This window comes from Pygocentrus nattereri, chromosome 6, assembly GCF_015220715.1.
Source record: "Pygocentrus nattereri isolate fPygNat1 chromosome 6, fPygNat1.pri, whole genome shotgun sequence".
Classification (NCBI taxonomy): Eukaryota; Metazoa; Chordata; class Actinopteri; order Characiformes; family Serrasalmidae; genus Pygocentrus; species Pygocentrus nattereri.
The window spans coordinates 25,248,401-25,269,295 of NC_051216.1; the positions used below are offsets into that span (position 1 = coordinate 25,248,401).

At 39.5% G+C, this 20,895-nt stretch overlaps 1 protein-coding gene across 6 annotated transcripts in view; it reads left to right on the top strand.

The window, feature by feature from the left end:
• myo1b (myosin IB) overlaps positions 1–20,895 on the top strand; it is a 72,583-nt gene that overhangs the window by 49,597 nt on the left and 2,091 nt on the right. Inside the window, exons 10-32 of one of the 6 annotated variants that reach the window (XM_017710808.2) lie at positions 1,417–1,564; positions 2,691–2,809; positions 3,923–4,009; positions 4,093–4,158; positions 5,903–5,908; positions 7,081–7,185; positions 8,951–9,013; positions 9,130–9,330; positions 9,786–10,012; positions 10,379–10,579; positions 11,725–11,818; positions 12,912–13,061; positions 14,039–14,107; positions 14,287–14,373; positions 14,670–14,756; positions 16,210–16,296; positions 17,511–17,597; positions 19,194–19,268; positions 19,611–19,745; positions 19,843–19,949; positions 20,075–20,207; positions 20,357–20,509; positions 20,701–20,831. In XM_017710808.2, the coding sequence (XP_017566297.1) occupies positions 1,417–1,564; positions 2,691–2,809; positions 3,923–4,009; positions 4,093–4,158; positions 5,903–5,908; positions 7,081–7,185; positions 8,951–9,013; positions 9,130–9,330; positions 9,786–10,012; positions 10,379–10,579; positions 11,725–11,818; positions 12,912–13,061; positions 14,039–14,107; positions 14,287–14,373; positions 14,670–14,756; positions 16,210–16,296; positions 17,511–17,597; positions 19,194–19,268; positions 19,611–19,745; positions 19,843–19,949; positions 20,075–20,207; positions 20,357–20,509; positions 20,701–20,831 (2,618 nt within the window). The remainder of the gene's footprint in view (positions 1–1,416; positions 1,565–2,690; positions 2,810–3,922; positions 4,010–4,092; positions 4,159–5,902; positions 5,909–7,080; positions 7,186–8,950; positions 9,014–9,129; positions 9,331–9,785; positions 10,013–10,378; positions 10,580–11,724; positions 11,819–12,911; positions 13,062–14,038; positions 14,108–14,286; positions 14,374–14,669; positions 14,757–16,209; positions 16,297–17,510; positions 17,598–19,193; positions 19,269–19,610; positions 19,746–19,842; positions 19,950–20,074; positions 20,208–20,356; positions 20,510–20,700; positions 20,832–20,895) is intronic. The other 5 variants (XM_017710809.2, XM_017710810.2, XM_017710812.2 and 2 more) reach the window with 5 other exon arrangements.

Below are 20,895 nucleotides of genomic sequence, written 5' to 3' on the forward strand. Positions count from 1 at the left end.
AATTGAATTTTAAATATGAAATGTAGGTCTACGAGTTTACTGAGACAAAGAGTGCATGGCCGGTCACCTGTCCTTTGTCCAGTTCAGGCCTTTATCACCTTTACAAGATAAGATATGCGCTAAGACTCTTATCTCTAATTGACTGATTTATGTGATTGGATTAGATCAGTCCTTCTCCATGCTCTCTGTGAGATGGAGTTTGATCTCCTCAGAGCAAAAGCGTGCAGTGTATGTTATGCAATATAAGCTTTAGGCATGGCATTTTAAAATGGAGAGGAAAGTTCATTCTTCAGGCTTCCATGCTGCATAAGGTGGTTAGGATACAGAGCAGGTGTATCCTTCCTGGTCCTTCCTCCTTCTCTGGCATGCCTACTTGCTATTGTGATGGCAGGGTATGTGATGTGATGTCTTGGCATGGCTGTGTTCTCTACAAAGTTCTTGTTTGTCTTGATTTGTTCTGGGCATGATCAGTTAATGTCTGTGTCTGGATTGAGCTGGTTTGAATGCAGGGCCACAGGTCGGACAATGCCGTGCAGTTCTCCTGAATAATAGCTCTAAGCCCAGCTCTGCATTTAAAAAGCATTGGTCAGCTAGTCTTGACCTTTGGCTCTGTCTGTACCCCACTGTGACTGAGAGATGACATCCAAATAATTTGGGAATATTCACCCATTGTGCTTTGTCCAGACTGATGCACCATCAGGAAATAGTCACAAGTCATGCTTTTTGTCTAAATTTCTGTCAACACTGGCAAAACAATTATGCTGTCAGTTATAGTGGGATGTACAGAATATAACATTTAGTGCGGAAAGTGTTTACTTTACAAAGATCATCTTGCTTCACATTCCTACATGCCTACAAGACGCACAACACAAACCGACTATATTTATTAAAGGATCATTCTATGATAAGTCAGAGAATGTAAATATCCTGGAGGCTCTGAGAAAGAAATGAGGGTATACTTTATCTCTGTATTTAAAAGGCAGGCCTTTCATGAAAAACTATGATGTTGAGGGTATACCCATGCAAGTGATTTCAAGGATATGATAATTCAGTGTCTTAAAGCAAAAGAAATATAATCCTTAGAAGTCATTTGGTTTAAAAGAAGAAAGAAATTACTCAGACTTACCACTGTTGCTTTTTTACTTTTTTTTTTCTGAATTTAGTCTCTTAGTCTCAAAGCCATGTGTAGGTCTCCTCTTTACAATCCCCTTGTTGCCCTGAAAGGTCTTCCTGATCAGTTCAAGCTTTCCATAACCACAGAGAGCCATGTCTTTTTTTTTTTTTGGCCCCATTGTCTTTTTCCATGACCCTTTTACTGTCTTTTGTAAGGTCTGCTGTGTCCCTTCACAGCTTCTATAGTAGCATGTTAAATGTCTGTCATTAAGACTGTACTGACAGCCTTTCTCCTGCATTCAGAATGCCATGCAGATTGTGGGCTTCATGGAGGATGAGGTTCAGTCAGTGCTGGAGTTGGTGGCTGCTGTACTGAAGCTGGGCAACATAGAGTTCAAGCCTGAGTCACGTGTCAATGGCTTCGATGAGAGCCGGGTCAAAGACAAGAACGGTGAGCACTTTTGCCCAGTAAAAAGATGAGCTTGTTTGTTCACCCCTTTCAGTGGTGCAAACATATAAGATAACATTTCTTTATTTGTAGTCTCCAGCCTGAACCGCACTTGCTGTGTTATGCTTTACTAGAAAGGCAAAAAACATGTTCTTATCAATATTAGATTTGCTGATAAATATTACATTGGCTTGGAGAGGGTAATGTGAATACTAGTAGTGAATGTGAAATAACTGGACCTATGTCTTATGCATGCAAGTGTCTGTTGGGACACCTGGTTGAACTCTAGTGCCATCTATTGATATTTGTGTTGGTCATTAAAGCATACAAGACAGTAATTACTTACAATTGGAAGTAGTTCCTTGTGGAACACCACATTGTTCTTGGAATTGGTTATACACCAGTGTCTTTGAGATAGTTGGGAAGAGGTGTCCTGGATTAACTAGCTATTTTAAGTTAAAGCAAAACAAGTGTTAATTCACATTAACACTAAATCCAGGTGTTAGTTATGATGACATTTGTAAGGAATGTTGTCCATCCCAAGTCACTTAAGTACTTGCTGTTCATTCTGATTCATATTATTTTTTTGTTTCAGTCCAGTTGCCAGTACTGCAATGTGTCAACATTTATACTTCTGTATATAGTCTAGGGGAAGATAGATTTGCTTATGGTGCTTAAGCCTCTTAATGTTTTCCTGTGCACTTTTAACACACCTGCTTTAGGCTACTATGCAGCAGTTTGCCTTAATGTTTTGGTTGGAGGGGTTTTATGGCCAATCATGACCAGATCCTCCAAAAAACCCAGCAGAGGGTCTACTTAAGTGGTGTCTGGTTTAACCTTCACTGAAGGCCTCAACATGCAGAAATCACATCTTCCAGGCATTAGTTTGTAACTGGTCATAAATTCAATTCACTGTAAAAGATGACCAAAAATATTAGTTTCACTTAGTCTTTTGTAAAATCTTGTAGGCTACACTGATTTGTTCAAGTCATTCTGAATTTTCAAAACATTTAAGCTTTGTTTCCTCAGACACGGCATTGTTATAATTTGTCTTTTCACCCAAAATATGGTTTCCATCTATCCTCATACTGCTTTTTTTGGTCTCTCTTCTGACCTGTTCCTACTCCAGATCTAAAGGAGATGTGTGAACTTTTGGGAATTGAGCAGTCAGTGCTGGAGAGAGCTTTCAGCTTCCGCACCGTGGAGGCTAAGATGGAGAAGGTGTCCACCACACTCAACGTTGCTCAGGTTGGCCTCCTCGATCTCTTATTCCACTCTTTATCTTTAGTTCTCTTTCCTGTCCATTATCATTCTCACTTTCACGCTACACCCTTAGGCAGTGATCTTTGTCTCCATCTCTTCTCGGGTAAATGACCTTAAAAGAGGAGATTGTAGGAGTGCATTTTTTTTCTTTTAGGCTTAGAGCCTCGTCTTGTATGTTGAAATATTTAGCAACATGGCTCCATCATAAATGCACAAATAAGAATTCTGGAGCTGTGCTTGCACCTCTGAAATAGTAAATACATGTCAATCCCTACTCCCTCTGCTCTTTTTGCTCGACATGAAGACCTATCAATTATGTAGCAGGAGACGTCTGCTACAACTGTGAAAGTAGGTCAGAATTTGAGACCTCGTGGAGTCCCAAACTTTAAATGACACTTATGTCAAAAGAATGGCTGTGTGCCGCTCCAGAAATGCCACTTGGACGGGAAGGAGAGTGGTTATGATTGGCGCGTCTCTTAGCCACTGGTTTGAAACATCCTCATTACGAATTTGCTTTCACAAGGAGCCATTCCACAAAGCTGTGGCGCCGCTCGGGAGGCCACGTTCTCCTATCACAAACATCCGGCCAGATAAACCAAACACAGCAGGAAAGAGGAGAGGTAGAGAGAAATTATAGGCCTACCCTTACTGAAGACAGAAACGGTGTTAAGCACAACATGTTCACCTATGCATTCATGATGTTAAATCAAAACCTGCCCCGATGAGGTTTCCGGTGACGACAGCCAAGTGTTGTTTTCACTCTCTGTTGCTGGCTTAGTGTCATCTAGAGTTCAGCCTCTCGCTCTGCTCTGACTGTGTTCTTTTGCCAAGTTGACCTGACAGATGACAGACTTTACTCATTCATGGTTCAGCTCCAGCTTAAAAATTGAAGTATTTAATTTTGCCATGGCTTCACCCTTTTGAGGCTTTTTTGAAAATAGAAGTGTTTGTATTTGTTGTTGTGTTGTTTTTTTTTTTGTTTTTTTTTTAAAGTTGGACACACTCATTAAAAGTGCAAATGTTTATTGAATGTATGTTCTTTTTTTCTTTCAGAGGGTGAATACTAAGCAAATAATTTGAATTTTCTATTTATTGTAGGCCTATTATGCTCGTGATGCACTTGCCAAAAACATATACAGCCGCATGTTCAGTTGGTTGGTGACTCGAATCAATGAAAGCATCAAGGTATGTTCATCAAAGTCGTCTTTGTTTTCTTGCCATTAATGTTTAACACTGTACAGCAATTTATAGTCACTGTTTATGTTCAGGCTCAAACCAAATCCCGGAAGAAGGTGATGGGGGTCCTGGATATTTACGGTTTTGAGATTTTTGAGGTAAGATTTATCTCTATGCAGTCTGCTGCTTGCTGGCCCCAGTTTAATAAGTGTTGAGCTCTCTGTGATCATTCTTCTGTTTCTGTTCAGGCTTGTTGGCTCATGGTTGAGAGAACAGTAGGAGCAATTAACTCCTTAGACTTGTCTAGTTGATTAAATGTGATGTAAAAGATATTTAAAAACACTCTAAAGCATCTCATATGTCTCCTGACTGCTCTGCATCACAACACATTATCAAGCCAAGTTAAGGTAATAGTGCCTCCAAAATGTGCTACATTTTTCTTGTATTTCATGTTTTCCCTGAGGTCCAGTTATTCCGTTCGTACACTAACAGCAGTCATAAGTCATTTTTACATGACCATTATCCATCTTCTCTTTTTCCTTTAAGTAGGCTGCTTCTGTTACTGTGACTGATAATGACTGATATGTAAATGGTTTCTTTTCTGATTAGCTGCTATGTATAATGTCTCGTTCTTAAAGCAGTCTAGGCTTAAAGAGTCCTGTAGCAGTTTTTTTTCAACAAGTATAGGCTGAATGGATGGAGCTACATGGCTGTAGGCTGAATGTGTGGGGCTAAACAGCTATAGGTGGAGTGCTCAGGACTTAATTTTTATAGGTTGAAGGGGTGGAGCTAATCAGCTGTAGACGGAATGAATGGAGCTAAATTGTTGTAATCTGAGAGAGTAAACTGATGGGACTAAACAGATGGAGGCTGAACAGGCCTATGTAAATATGTTTATGCCTATGAAAATATGACGGTGAATTTAAAACAAACTGCAAAGTGCGCTGTTTACTCCCCAGTCCATACAGTCAATGTATAGTTATTAAGCCCTTAAGAGTCTAGGTTTATTTTATACAAAGGCTTATTATTCATTAACTACAGGGACTTTAGTGCAAACTAATGGAGCTGTTTTTGGGTTGTAGTAGTGTGTAATAAAACTTTAGGCCCACTGACAGGCCCATGGCTTGTTAAGGGGTAAAGCTGCGAGAACAACCCATTTTGAATTCAGTTTTTTTGATGTCATGCAAACCAAAGCATTTACTTATCTTCACCTATTCTGTCTACTCCAGTTTAGTCAGTTTATAAGGAGTATTGTACCCTGGATTGCTTTTTAAATTAGGCTCAATACAGGACAGCCAATTAAACCAGAAGCATTTCAATATCTCTCTTAAAGGTACTTTAACATAAGCAGCCTGTGTGATTTGGCAGGATAAAGAGAGACTGTAAAATGGGTATGTAAAAATAATTTGTTTTTGGTGCATAAAACCATGTAAAAACCATGAGAGGATATAGGGGTGGGGGGTTAAAATTACAGATACATTTTAGATATAGGTCATTTTAAAGGAAACATAATTTAACAGAAACAGCAGCATGAGGTTCAAAATGGAATGTCCTCTCCAACTAACTGATCCATAGATTCAACACACATTTCCCCCCAAATTATTTTAATTCCAGTTATACTTTCTAACTTTTTTGGAATTAAAACAGTTTGGGAGAACATCATTAGCTATTCACATATGACATGCCTGGGTCACATGACACAGCTAAGCTACAGCCACTTCTGTGTTTGCTTGCAGTTTGACAGCACCATGCTTCCTTAACTCTGGATATGTAACTGTAATATTCACTCATCTGCTCACCATTGTTTATTTGCATTTGTTCATTGCATTTGCTCTTCTGTCTGACTGTGTTCCTTTCTCCTTAATGTTGTTATTGTTTGTGTTGATGTGTCTGGGGCAACAGGATGGAGTAAGTACTCCTCGGAGGATCTGATGTGGCAGTGTGCATGCTGCGATTATAGCTTTTAATGCTAGTCCTAATTCAACCCTTTAGCTCTACAATTTAAGACAGCAGTGGTACAGCATGGCCAGACACGATGTGCAACACTACACCCAGTGGAAGCAACATCAGTACTGTTAATGTAACTTATGTTGCATCACTGGCTTTAGTAAGGTTGTGCCTCAGGCTCTTAGTTGCTGAAACAGTAGCCTAGGAGTTGCAGTGTTTTTCACATTGTTGGGCTATTGGGAATGGCTGATTTAGCCCATTGGTCTGATTTTACTGGGTTACAGTTGTTAAGGTGACTGTACAAGGTTTCACCTTTCTCTGTTTGCCCTCATTAGTCACAGAACACTGCAGCTTCAGGCTGATGTGCCAGTATGCCCTCTTTGAAAGGATGCCAGGTCAAAACTGGCAGTGCCAAGTTCAACAAAGAGATGGCTGGTTCTTTCCAGTGTGCCATATGTTGTCTTTTGGATGTGTTTTGGGGCTTTTCCCTGGTGCCAAAGGTACACCAGTAGTCCTGATGTTTGCTGTGGCTTTCGGTCAAAGGGATTCATATGTACAGGGGGTTTTCCTGAATAGAAGTGTTGAACACACAAAGCCTCTCAGAAGATAAAGAGAAAACATTCTGCTTTGTGTTCATCCTCATCATTTTTAATCACCCCTGTAGAGAAGTCCCTTGTAGTTTGTGCGCTTTCAGTAAGAATTCTAACCTGAACATCATAAGCAAATAAGAAATTGAACTAACATTGCTTTGAGCCTTGTTAATTGCTTTTAATTTGTCAATATTGAGCTGTTTGGGGTGGTTAATTTCCATATCACCGTCTGGACCAAATATAGCAATTAAAATTGATTATTAAAAAGAGTTCCCCTAATGAAAATCTGCATTGGTACATTATAATTCTGTACAGGGGAGTAATTTCAGTTTAAGGGCCCTAAAAGAGGATTGTATTACTAGGGTACAGTCATAAAAAAGAAATATAAGATAAATAATGCAAGTAGGTAGCAGGAGTGCACTGCTTTGTAGCCCTAGGACGTTTGCTGTGCTTAGAGCTTTGGTTGCTGTGTGCATCTGAATTTTCCCAGTAAACATGATGCTTAGGTTTTAAGCCTCACAGTGTGTCTGATTGATCCCACAGGACAACAGCTTTGAGCAATTCATCATCAACTACTGCAATGAGAAGCTTCAGCAGATCTTCATTGAGCTAACGCTGCGTGAGGAGCAGGAGGAGTATGTGCGTGAGGTGAGAGACTTTCTTGTGCCTTTCTTCTTAGTGAAGCCTAACAAACAATATCTATCTCTCTCTCTCTCTCTGTCTATATATATATATATATATATATATATATATATATATATATATATATATATATATATATATATATATATATACACACACACACACACACACACACATATATATATATACACATATGGCTAAGTGGCTGTGGTTCCTAAATGCTTCCACTTTTCAATAATACCACTCACAGTTTGTTGTGGAATATCCAGGAGGGAAGAGATTTTGTGAACTGAGTTGTTGCAACGGTGGCGTCCTATTAGAGTACCACACTCAAATTCAGTGAGGTCTTTAAAATGACCAATTCTTTCACAAATGTTTGTAAAGGCAGACTGTGTATAGCTTGATTTTATACACCTAAAATACATGAATTCAATGAATAAAAGATGCATCCCAATAGTTTTGCCCATATAGTGTGTATACTTTGACTGGCCACTTGCTGTGTAGGTGCACTTTGTAGTTCTACAATTGCAGACTGTGTCTGTTTCTCTGCTTAATTTTTTTGTGTTCTTCAGTGGTCAGGACCCTCATAGTACCACCAGAGGACAAGTATTATTTGGATTGTATGTCCTTCATAGCACTGCAGTGACACTGACCTGGTGGTGGTTAGTTAGTGCTAACAAAGTATTTCATCTGTTCTGCTCCATACATTCTGTATTTCTAGAACTACAAACTGCACCTCTATGTTAAATGAACCTGATGAACTGAATAATAAGTGTAGGTACAGTCTGTGTTTATGCGTGGAAGATTGTCACTATTTAAAGTAACAATGAAAATTATACACATAACATGGGCCATTTTTAAAGAAAAAAGGTGTCCCCAAACATTTGATGTGCACTGGAAAGTTCATCTTATTTGCCATAATTGTTTACACATTCGACCACTTTTACTATACTGGAAACTAAAGTTATGTGAGAGAACGTGTGTGAGCTTGCTTATATGATGCAACTATAAACCACTTTCACTCAGTAGCTTTACTCTGAGTTTATTAACTTAAGATGAAGTTAATCTGAATCATTTCATCCTCCTATCTGCTTTTCGCTCTGTCCCTCTGCTCTCTCCTGCTCTGCTTGTCTGGGGACGGAAGTGATCCCTCACTGCAGTAAGGGTAAACATGCTTGTCCCAAAGGGCTCACAGCTCTGTTTGCTTTCAGAGCTCTGAGTATGTGCCCTTATGCAGCCGTGACCTCCACGCTGTGATATTCCACTCTCTGGCCCAGCTCCAGCCCAGTGCATGGGAAAATACCACTGTTCTGGAGACTGGGGAAGAACACTGGGATCTGGGGAGCAGTCTGCCCAATCTATAGTGTAGATTCCTCTTCCACCACATGGCCTCCCACTCACACTCATCCCCTCCTCCAAAAGCTGTTCACATATCCCAGTTAGCCTAGAGCAATTTTCCAGCTCATTACATTTACCATGGACCCATGTTGTGGGTTGTTCTTGTTACTGAAGCCTGGGAGATGATACCCTTGTTTGGTTCAATTGACCAAAACATCATCTGATCTATTTCTTAGCCTACAGCTCTTGGCATCTTTGTAGACACCTGGAGTGCCCATTAAGCTGGCCAAGTATAAAAAGCTCATCTGAGTTTTCTCTTAAACCTCTCAAGTTGTGTGTGAACTCTGTAAGATTACACTAGAGTATTTGAACTTAGCAAAGAGCAGAGAAAAACAAAAAGAAAACATCTTGATCCTGATTGTTTTTTTTGTAGGGCATTGAATGGACCAACATTGAGTATTTCAACAATGCCATCATCTGCGATCTTATTGAAAATGTAAGTGATGTCATTGTCATTTTCATTTTGTAGTATAAATGCTTAGTGCTAATCACTTAATTTCATTATGTAAACTCAGCTGTGTTTTAATAGTGTTCTAATCCATTTTCCTTCAGAACCAGAATGGGATCTTGGCCATGCTTGATGAGGAGTGCCTGCGGCCAGGCACGGTAACAGACGAGACCTTCCTGGACAAGCTGAACACAGTCTGTGCTGAACACCAGCACTTTGAGAGCCGACTGAGCAAAAACTCAAAGTTCCTCACTGACCACAGCCTGCCTCACAACTGCTTCCGCATCCAGCACTATGCTGGCAAGGTTCGAACATCTGTATACCGTACATGCACAAAAAATGCAACAGCTGTCACATAATGCAAACAGTGCTTTAGTCCATGTTTAGCTCATGCTTTTTCTGCTAAATTTCTGAATCAAAAGCTCATGCTGTGCTGTCCAGCTTGGGAAATAATTTGAGTCATACTATTAACAGCTTACTGCCTCCTTGGAGAACATTTGCACAACTGTAATTTTATAGAGTGCAGCATCAGAGATGCATTATGTGCCTTCCCATTACAGTAATGAAAACAATTACAATAACACAACAGATGTATTTATAGTATACAGCCTCAAATCCCCATGAATCAGCTTTAGGAACTCTTTAATCTCTCTAGAGAACTGGAAACACTGGACGTAAATCAATCTAACCAAAACCACAAATGTGTTCATAGACGAAAACCAAAGCCTGAGAAGTTCTCTGTAATTTGCTCCCCATGTAGGTGCTGTATCGGGTAGAGGGCTTTGTAGACAAAAACAATGACCTGCTGTACAGAGACCTGTCCCAGGCTATGTACAAGGCCAACCACAGCCTCATGAAACTACTTTTCCCAGAGGGCAACCCTGCCAAGGTCAACCTGAAGAGGCCCCCTACAGCTGGCTTTCAGTTCAGAGCCTCAGTAGGCACGCTCATGAAAAACCTACTGACCAAGAACCCCAACTACATAAGGTAAGGATGCTAACGCTCTAGGGGAGTTGAACACTAAGAAGACTTAGTGTAGATATATTGAAATAATTTTGCAGTGTTTTTCATCTTGGTCTCTGTCTGCTTCCTCTGTAGCATACACTCAACTCAGTGACTTCAGTTTGTTTCCATGTATTTAGGAAAAGATATAAAAAGAACTGTTCACATACACTTGTAATAGAAGCCTGTGGGTGCTAAAGCTTTTTCCTGTTCTTTTACTGTGTATAGGTAAATGTACCCTTGTCTGTTGTAATCAGCCATATGCTACAGATGCAGCGCATACAGATGCAGATTCCTGTAATGAGCAAAGTCAACCAGTAATCTTATTTGTTATTGTCTGTGCATTCCCAGATGCATCAAGCCCAATGACAAGAAGGCAGCACAAGTCTTCACAGATTCATTGGTATGCCACCAGGTGCGCTACCTGGGTCTCATGGAGAATGTGCGTGTGAGGCGAGCAGGTTATGCCTTCCGGCAGCCATATGAACCTTGCCTGGAGCGCTACAAGATGCTCTGCAAGCAGACCTGGCCCCACTGGAAGGGTCCTGCAAGGTGAGGCAACAAACTGTAAATTAACTTTTACATTTTCTGTGTTGTGGCCAAAGCACACTGCCACTCCGAGTGCATCTAGCTTGACTTCTTACACATAATCCCTTATGATGTTGTCAGGTGTTTAACCTTAGTTTATGAGTTCAACATTTTATTTATTTATTTTTTCTCCAACTCGAATGACCTAAACTTGCCATGTCTTGTTTGGGAAAAATTCCCACAGTATCCTGCAGGTAGACAGTTATGTCAACATGTCTGGTTTGGTTATGCTGCTTATCTAGGGCAACTATTTGACAGGCCCTATCCACAGGCTAGGCTCTTTAGAAAACAGCTGTATCCAATAACAAACATGTTGGGACAAAATTCACCCACATGCACTATGTCATCACTGAATAGTGATTCACAAAGTTATTTGTCTATGAAGTATGAATCATATAAAAGTTTAAGCCTGGTTAAGCAGTTCTGTTCTGTTCTGTTATCTATACAGGGTGTGCTCTCACCATTGTGCTCAAGACTGAGACTGACACTGATTGATATCTTTTACTATACTATGTCTTTTGTCTGCCAGATCATACTACATTCTCCTTGGTTGGGTAATTGCTTTGTCTGTTGCTGATATTGCAATCATGTTGGAGTGTACTTCGATATTCTGTAATCCAGTGGTTTTTAACCGGTGGACAATGGTAATACTGCTAGGAAGCTGTCAGCAGTCTATTTTTTTTTTTTTATTTGGCAGTTTGTTTATATGTTTATTTATATATTTATTACCACAAACCTTCATTACAATATTGGGATATTTATCTAATTTGGCTATTTTTCAGTATAGTATTATTTTATAGTATTATATTATATTATTAATACTTAATCAGAAGTATTATTTTTGTGATAATTATTTACGAAAACAACACATCAGAAATGCCTAAATATGTAACTGAAGCTCACTGATTGGTCTGACAAAATGATATCCCGGTGTAACCAAAATAGTTTTGCAACAAGTGAAAAAAGCTTTTTGGTCAGCTGTGTGGGCTGTGAATTGTGAAAAGTTGGGAACTCCTGCTCTAATTACTCAGTAGATTGTTCAGTAGCATTGAGTGATGATTGTGTGACCTTGTGTGATGCTAAGAGCATGCTGGTTTATGCAAATACAGGGAAGGTGTGGAGGTTCTCCTGAAGGACTTGGAGGTTCCAGAAGACGAGTTCTCCTACGGACGCTCCAAAATCTTCATCAGAAATCCCAGAACGGTGAGTAGCTTTTCACTCTTTAAAAAATGTTGAACAGACAGAAAGACATGTGGCTTCACAGAAATGAAGTCCTTGGACATGGCTGAGAAGTTTCAAGCTAAAACAGATCTATAAGTAACCTTTATAACTCTCTTGGAAGTATGATCTGGCACATGTCTGTTTCCAGAATCAGCAGACAGCATGGACTTGCAAGACTTGATAAGACAACATGAGAAAGGCTAATATAAGTGTTTAACAGTATAACATACGTTTTCAAAAGCTTTCCAAGCAGTAAGTTGCACTCCTCTGAGTGCTCGAATATAATTATCAACCCCCTCAAAAAAAAAAGCAAAAGAAAAAACAAGCAGTCAAACACATGGTTTCACTTATACATTCCTCTGTTTGTCAGTTTTGCATGGGAAAACAGATTGTAGCCAAGGAGCTCTAAAGGAGTGATGGAGAAGCTCCCTCTTACATGGATTTCTCTCTAGTGAAGCTTTAAGATCATGGATGGCATGATGGAAGGAAGCCCTGGGTGTTTCATCTATTCCATGTACATTCCACCTCTGTAATCTCGATCTCCAGCTGTCCAATCAAAGCTCTATCAGCGTGGGATCTTATTCAGGCTCCCTTGGCTCTCAGTGGACTCCCAGTCCTGGCCCCTAGCTCATGCTCTGTCTGAGAAAACAGTTTTATTTAGCTATCTGCTAGACATGGTTGCTAGGGGTAGGGCAGACTTGGCAGCTATTGTCAATATTGGTCCAATCATGGAAGACAGTGGTAGCAGTTTTACTAGATTTATGGTGTTTGTTGTTAGTCTTGGCAGTTGTCACCAATAATATCCTTCAGTGAATATGATATAAAAAGGATGTAACTATGGGGTCACAGATACATTTCCAGTGTATACTAGATCCTGTTATTCTTTAATAATGATGAGTCATGCTTCTCATGGTATGTTTTTTGTTGTATCATTTAATACATCATTTAGCTTCAGGTTATACCTCTAAATAGTCATACTCATACTCTTCTTCAGCAAAACCTTGATGATCTCATTTTATTTTATTGTTTCTCTGTTGTCATCTGTTGTTCATACTGTTGTTCTGGTTTCTTTCAGCTATTTTTCTTGGAGGAGAGGAGAAGGCAGTGTCTGGAGGACTTGGCCACGCTCATCCAAAAGATCTACCGTGGCTGGAAGTGCCGCACACATTTCCTATTGTTGAAGAAGAGCCAGGTGGTGGTGGCTGCCTGGTACCGCAGATATGCTGTAAGTTTCTTTCTATGTGAAAATCTCCTTCTGTTATACTCTTTTGACTGAATTGTTGGTAAATATATAGTTTCATAAGCAGCATTTTACGTTTCAATTTTTTTAATTCTACAGTACTGTGCAGAAGTCAGAGGCCACTCATTATTTCATTTCCAGTCAAAGCACCTAATTAGCATGTGTTATTTTTTTAGTTGATATTTTTGAGGAAATTTGTTATATTTTAATGCACTTGCATAAGGAAGTAGAAAGTCAATGGAATATAAGTGATAGAACTGGAGTTCAATATATGATAAGAGGATATGGAGAGAATGGGACTCATTACAACTGTGCAAGACCTGGTAAACCATCAAAACTCCATCAGATAAACAGTACTTAATGTTTTCAGAAAAATGAGAAAATCAAGCTCCACTCTTGCTTCAGATCTGAAAAAAATCCACAGGTGTTTCTGTCCATCCTTCTACTGTGAGAAGACAACTCAACACTGAGTCTAAAAGCTTTCAAAAATCAGTTACTGAAAAAAAGTAATAGACCAAAAGAAGAACATTTGCAAATCAAATAAAGGAAGGAGCTGGTGTAAATTTACAGGCCACTTCACTGAGAAAGGAAAATCAAAGAATCTGCAAATGGGTGTTCTCTGTATCACTGAACATGTTTGGGATTACTTGAATTGTGAGAAAATCTACTTTTAACTTTTCAGTTTTTGTTCACCTTTAGATGTGTGAAAAAGAAAAAAAAAGACCCAAAAGTCTTTGAAAAACTGAAAGCTAGTCTCCTGAAAAAATGGAAGCTGTATTAAAAGCAAATGGAGGACGAATGAATAACTTATACTTAATGGCAGATTGGAAATGATGGGTGGTCTCTGACTTTTGCACAGTACTCTACATATAACACTTTCTGAGAAGTAGTTGGTAATCAGCTGCTGAAATGCATCAATAAACCTTTTAGCTCTGTTCTTTTTTGTTTGTTTTTGATTGCAGCAACAACGGAAGTACCAGAAGATCAAGAGCTCATCCATCGTGGTTCAGTCATTCATCAGAGGATGGAAGGTAGGTCTAAAGCTGGTAAAGAACTCTTGATGTTTCTCTTCTGTCATTTGTGGGCACTGTGAAGCTGGAACTGCACTCGGGTTGCTATTTAATCTCTTTGGTCATTTATGGGCACTGTGGCTCTTAGGATTATGCCATAGCTGCTGTTGTCTCATTCTTCTGCTCTGTTCTTCCTTTAGGCCCGCAAAATCCTGCGTGAACTGAAATACCAAAAGAGATGCAAAGAGGCCGTGACCACTATTGCAGCCTACTGGCATGGAACACAGGTACTGGTTCTTCTGTCCTCCTTTTTGCAGTATTATCAATTACAAAAGAAAACAAACACCCAGTTGCCATTTCAGGTCGGAGTGTAACTTTTCAGGTCAAGACGTCCAGACTCTTCTGGCTTTTGCCAAGGCTCCACACAGTTGGTTTAGAGAACAGCACCACTGCTTTTGCTCATTGTTCCCACTCTATTGCTTGTCTCAGGGCTTCTGTTGTCACTGTTACTATCACTCTGTCCTTTCTGTACTGTCTTATCCTTTATCTGCCACTGCCTGATCTCCTCGGCTAACCCCTGCAGGCTCGCTGGGAACTGTGGCGTCTAAAGGAGGAGGCTCGGAATAAACACGCTGTGTCTGTCATTTGGGCAGCGTGGCAGGGAACTAAGGTATTTAACCAGCCTGCCACCATGTTTTCCCCCAAATAGTAAGACCCTCTGTGTCCCCAGCACTCAACCAGTGAAAAACTGTGTTGTCCAGTCATCCACTAACTTCCTGTAGCTGGATGTGACTAATTTTCTTTTGCTCGTTTTTAGGTAGCATTTGGGTGAGGATTCTGGAAACATACTAACATTTTTATTTATTTATTTATTTTTGTAATATATATAAAATTTTTTTCCAGTTTGATAGCCCGTGTAGGCTGTGAAATATCACACTACCATGACATCATGATGCAAACTGAATGCAAAATGTTTACTATATGACAATCATTATGTATTAAGAATTAAGAATCTCTTTATGCTCTTTTATTTTTTTTTTTTCTTTAATCCTGAGCAGATCTTGTAACGTAACTCTAAACACACTGGCTGGTGCCTGCATTCATGTTGTAGACAAAACAGAATAAGTCCAAGAACCTCACAGATGAACAAGGGCCTCATTGTTCATTTCAGCAACATGTTATCTCTGGCATTACTGTTTCCAGATAAGCATCAGAAAAGTTTTATGGTCGACTGTCTTGCAGTATCATGCATGGATGATCGTGTATTGTCATTACGATTAGAGAAGCTGAAGCTTAGCTTTAAAGTTAAAGTAGCTTTAAAGGTGATAATTGAATTCGGTTATATTCAAAGCTGCTTGTTGTCATTCATTATTCCTATATATGTACGGAGACCACGCTTCATTCATTTAATTTCCAGTTAAATTGTCCATTTTTTAAAAACAAATATGCAGGGATATTTTTCCATACTTCCAAAAGTAAAATTTTAGAAATTAGTTGCATTTTCTCCTTTTCACGATCCAAGTAATGCCAGTCACATTCAGTGATGTTGAGGTCTGTGGAACACCTATTTGCAGATACTTTTGTTTGATTTTTTTTTTTTCTTTTCTTTGTAACTTTTAATAAGTTTAGCTGTTAAGTTTCCAAAACTGTGGATTATCATATTCTGATCTCCACCGAAAAATCTTTTGGAAAAGTAGATATTTGTACCTTTTTTATAAACTTAATTTTTTAAAACAGAACCATTTAATAAAAAGCCTGGCAATGACGAGGTGTGTGGAGTCAATACAGCTTAGAAAATATCCTTTCAGTGGATTACGTTCCATAGGTAATGAGATGTACCACTGAGGGTACCTCCACAGTGACAAGAAGGGTACTGCCCCAGTGACAATGTCATACCTTTTTTCTTGGCGTGTATGCAGGGTGTATCATAAATAGAGAAGCAGCTCAAAGAGATTGTACAGTAGATTGCATGACATGGCACTTTGCATGATGAATCCTTTTGGTCTGTCTCCTTAAATCTTCTCCCTCTTATCAATCAGACTTGTCTGACCTGTGTCTCTAACTTGTATTCTTAATGCTTCTTCACTTCTCCTCTGAAATGTATTAAATATCATCTAACCAAGGCTCGGAGAGAACTACGGCGCTTAAAGCATGTGGCACGGAGTAAACACGCCGTGTCCATCATATGGGCTGGCTGGCAAGGAACCAAGGTATTCACAGCATGTGTGGCCCGCCTTCATGACTTTCTTTTAACCTTTATCCAGTCTCACACCTTGGCATACATCAGAGGTTGTGAGGACCGTCACTCTCACACTGCCCTGGAACCCATCCCATCTGCCATGCAAGCTGAGATACAATATAGGACCATAGCTAAAACCTCATAGCACGAGCATGACCTGCACGTACATTTTAGCTCTGATGAAGTTAAATAAGAGAGTAACTCACAGTGGTGGGTTTGGGAGGATGGTGGGGGTGGGGCAGGATCAAGTCTCTTAAGCCTCTTTCCTCTGACTGCCGATGGATTAAAGCTCATCCAGACAAGCTCCCAGGCGGCAGGCCAATTCCCATGCGGCAGGCCCGGCACCACTGTGGGCACCTATCCCTGGCCAAAGTGGCCTATTTTACAAGTCAGTGCACTGGGACAAGGCCAAAGCATCAGGTGTTTTGAGAATCAAGATCATTCTAGTGTATTCCAAGTGTCGTTTCATTCCACTCCATACCATTTACAACCTCTGTCTGCATGATCTGCTTGCTTCTTGTTTTTTTTAGGTGGCCTTGTTTTGTTCTGCTGAGTGCCTTGTTGATTTGATGTGGTTTGTGTTGCTGAGTTTGTGTGTGTATTTCTATTATGTGCACCTTAAATGTCAGTCTACTGAGGAGAAATGTTGTGCTTTGATAGGTTTTAGCATTGTGTGCTGTAGTGCTGCATATGGACAAAATAACATGCTATGAGTATATTGCTTATATTGCAATTGTGATTTCATGCAGTACATAAACATAAGTGAAGTCATGAAACACATTGATATGACATTAAAAGAAAAGTAATATAGTAATGCAAATAACAATAATAATAATAATTTTTAGAGGGCTCATTTGCATATTGCTGCCTTCTATGATCTCAATATCGCAACGGTCAATATTATGTTAAGAATTTACCAGTGATATATTGTGCAGTGCTTGTGAGCAGTGAAGTAAATGCATTCAAAACCAACAGCCAACCAAGAAAATCTTTTGTCTGTCACCTTCTGACAGTCCTGGTAATGGGAAATGCAGGTTAGCTTTGTGACGTGTGCCCACCTGTTTGCTTTTGCTCTAGGCTGGTTATGAGCCTCCTCTTCGTACAGCTCTACTTTGTTCTCAACAGCTACACTCTCTTCTGCATTCCTTGCCCCTCTCCCTCCCTCCCTCCCTCCCTCCCTCACAGGCACGCAGAGAGCTAAAACAGCTGAAGGAGGAAGCCAGGCGTAAGCACGCCGTCGCCGTCATTTGGGCCTACTGGTTGGGACTCAAGGTACCTGCCATCTAGCACATTGGCCCTGTCCCATCCTGAACGAAAAAACACACATACTAACAGCCAGCCTCAAGGTGTCACTGTCAGGTGAAGTCTCACTAGCCTCAAGTGCAGAGCCAGGTTCATGGCCGATTATATTACTCGCCAATAACAGCAAAGGTTTTATTATTATTATTATTATTAACCTGATGTTGGAAGCACAGCCATAATTGTAATCAATCATTTTTAAAGTTCTATTTTTACTTGCACATGTACGTGTAGTCAGTACTGCTGGCCATTCCATTTTTTATACCTCACTCAAATGGATAGCAAAGTGGGCAAGATTCCTAACATTACATTCACCCACCATCATTTCATAAAAATATCAGATAAATAATGATAGATTTACTTAAAATAATGTAATGACGACTGATTCAGCTATATAATGGCATGTAAATCAATCAATGCTTTTCACCTATGGATTATAGTGTGAACTTTAAAATGCAAAAAAGATGTTTTAGTAGTAGTAGTATCATCCACAATGAGGTGTTTATTATTATTATTATTATTATTGGTCCAGAAATCCTATATCAATACACCCCTTGTGAGCCTTGGCGTTGACGCACAGCATTTTGAAGCCAAGGCAAAATTTTCTATATGTGCCATGAGAGTGGACGATCAGCCACGCTCTATAAAGCAGAGTCAAATCTACTTTCATAATCCAGGGCTTTAGATAAGCTACCTCTGGGTAATTGAAAGGCAGATGCTTTTCTCCCTCTTCATTCCCAAAGTCTGTATTTTTTCTGCTGAAAGTTCAAAAACTATGACATTTACTGACACCACAGAGGCTGCCTGGACGCCTTCCTGTCTGTCTGTCCATCTGCTTGCTTGTATGTGTGTCTATACAATTGTTCCACCTGGCCTGTGTGTGCATGCTATGCCAACTAACTCACCACATCTTGCTTTTTAGTATTCATTTTTTCAGAGTACATCTGATTGTTTTGATCTCTTTTGTGTTGTTTGTGTGATGTTTTGTTTTAGCAGCACTATCAGTCTTACAGGTGGAGTTGGCTGCCTTACTGAGAGAGGATATCACTGTCTTTGTGTTCTTAGTGTTTGTCTTATTAACGGTTTACTCACAGATTGATAACTAATAAACATTGAACAATTAAAGTTGTCCTTACATTTTCTGCTTGATTTTGATGAAGTGCCAAGTATCCTCACCTTTTTTATTGTATATGTAGGTCACTGTTTGTTACTATCTGTCTTCCATTATAATGTTGTGTATATTTGTTGTAAAATTAACATTTCAGAGTGACGGTGGAGAGTTTCCTGAAAGGATCATAGCCTTTTTTAATAATATTTTGAAAGGATCAAAATATCATTAAATGAATACTCAACTATTTTTCAATCTATTCTGTATCTTCAGCATGTATAGCATTTGGTTAATTACCATGAATAACAGTCTTGATTCTCTGTCAAAATCATACTTTAGAAGTAGTATTGAATAAGCAAGTGCTGGAAACACTATACAGGGTTTTAACACTATGATGCTTTCAAGAAACGGGGTCCAAATTGTCATGGCTACAAGTGATAGAATGGCTCTTTCCTTTTCAGGTCCGCAGGGAATATAGGAAGTTCTTTAGAGCAAATGCTGGCAAGAAGATCTATGAATTCACCATCCAGAGAATTGTAAGTTACTTACATTATATAAGTACATATTGTAATTATGCACATTTAGAGTGATTAATGTGATGTGGTATTGTCACAGTGAAATATTTAAACCAATTATAGAGCCTGCTTAACCAGTGTGATCTTTTTATACAAGTAGCTGATTGGATGATGGCCTTTGTAGACATGGTCAAAAAGTACTTGAAATAAAATCTTGTTACAAATATTTTGGAATAAAACTTGAGAACATTTTGCCCTTCTCGTGTCTCAAGTTGACATTTTGGAAAAACAAGGTTTTGTTACCACTTTGACATGTTTCTTATTAAGAAAGCTCTCACGTAAAATTGCTTATGTTTTATACAGATGCAGAAGTACTTCTTAGGCTTGAAGAACACGATGCCTTCAATGTCACCCATTGATAAGAGCTGGCCAGCAAGGCCTTACCTGTTCCTGGAGGGCACACATCAAGAGCTCAGGAAAATCTTTCACCTATGGAGGGTCAGTTTTTAAAATAAATCAATAATGCATTCATTCATTCCTCAACCCTTCCAAAACATTTGTCTAATTTTTTTTAATGTTACCCACTTAAAAACAGTGCAAGAAATACAGAAGCCAGTTCACAGAAGAGAAGAAGGCCATCTATGAGGAGAAACTGGAAGCAAGTGAAATCTTCAAAGGCAAGAAGGCTCTGTACCCCAGCAGGTATAATAAGAATTTAATCATTCTTTAGTATAAATGAATGTGTCATCAAGGGTTTAAAAAAGTGAACTGTGAGCAACACGTTTATATCAATATTCACTACAAGGTGAATCTCCTTTGCTCCACAGTGTGGGTCAGCCTTTCAAAGGAGATTATCTGGAGATTAATAAGAACCCTAAGTACCAGAAGCTGAACAGTGTGGTAGATGAAAAGGTGCTTCTAGCAGATGTGGTCAATAAAATCAACAGGGCCAATGGCAAGGTGAGCAGCACATAGAAATGGGGTGTCTCTCTTAGTAAGACATAATGTATACATGTCAATGTATACATATCATCTTAAACAGCTCAGAAATTCAGGACTTCCAAAGTTTCTGAGGTCCAAATTACCATGCATTACTACTTTCATTTCAGGGGGCTTCCAGAATCTTCCTCCTCACCAAGAAAAACTTTGTTCTGGCTGATCAGAAGACGGGGCAAGTGAAGGCCAGTGTACCACTGCCTGATCTCAGCAGTGTCTCTGTCAGCACTCAGAATGACGGCTTCTTTGCTCTCAAGCTCAAAGAGGCAAGCTAATCATTTAGTCTCACAAACAGTGACACAGTGCTATTTAGTTTCATTACCAAACCCAAAATAAGCAGACAAGAATGTGTTGTATAGTTTTGTTGACATTGCAAATAAGAATATATTTCAAAGAATCATTTCTGCATGACCACTGCCTTTGTTTTACTGTTAGTACTGTAACACTCTCTCTGTAGGGTACTCCATCAGCAGCCAAGGGTGACTTCTTGCTGAGCAGTGACCGATTAATAGAGATCATCACTAAACTTCACCGCACAGGAGCAGCTTCAGCTGAAAGGGAACAAATCAGTGTTGACATCTCAGATGAGTAAGTGTCCACCATCCTGCCAATTTTTTTTAGGATGTGTTATACAATGAGCAGGACATAATGC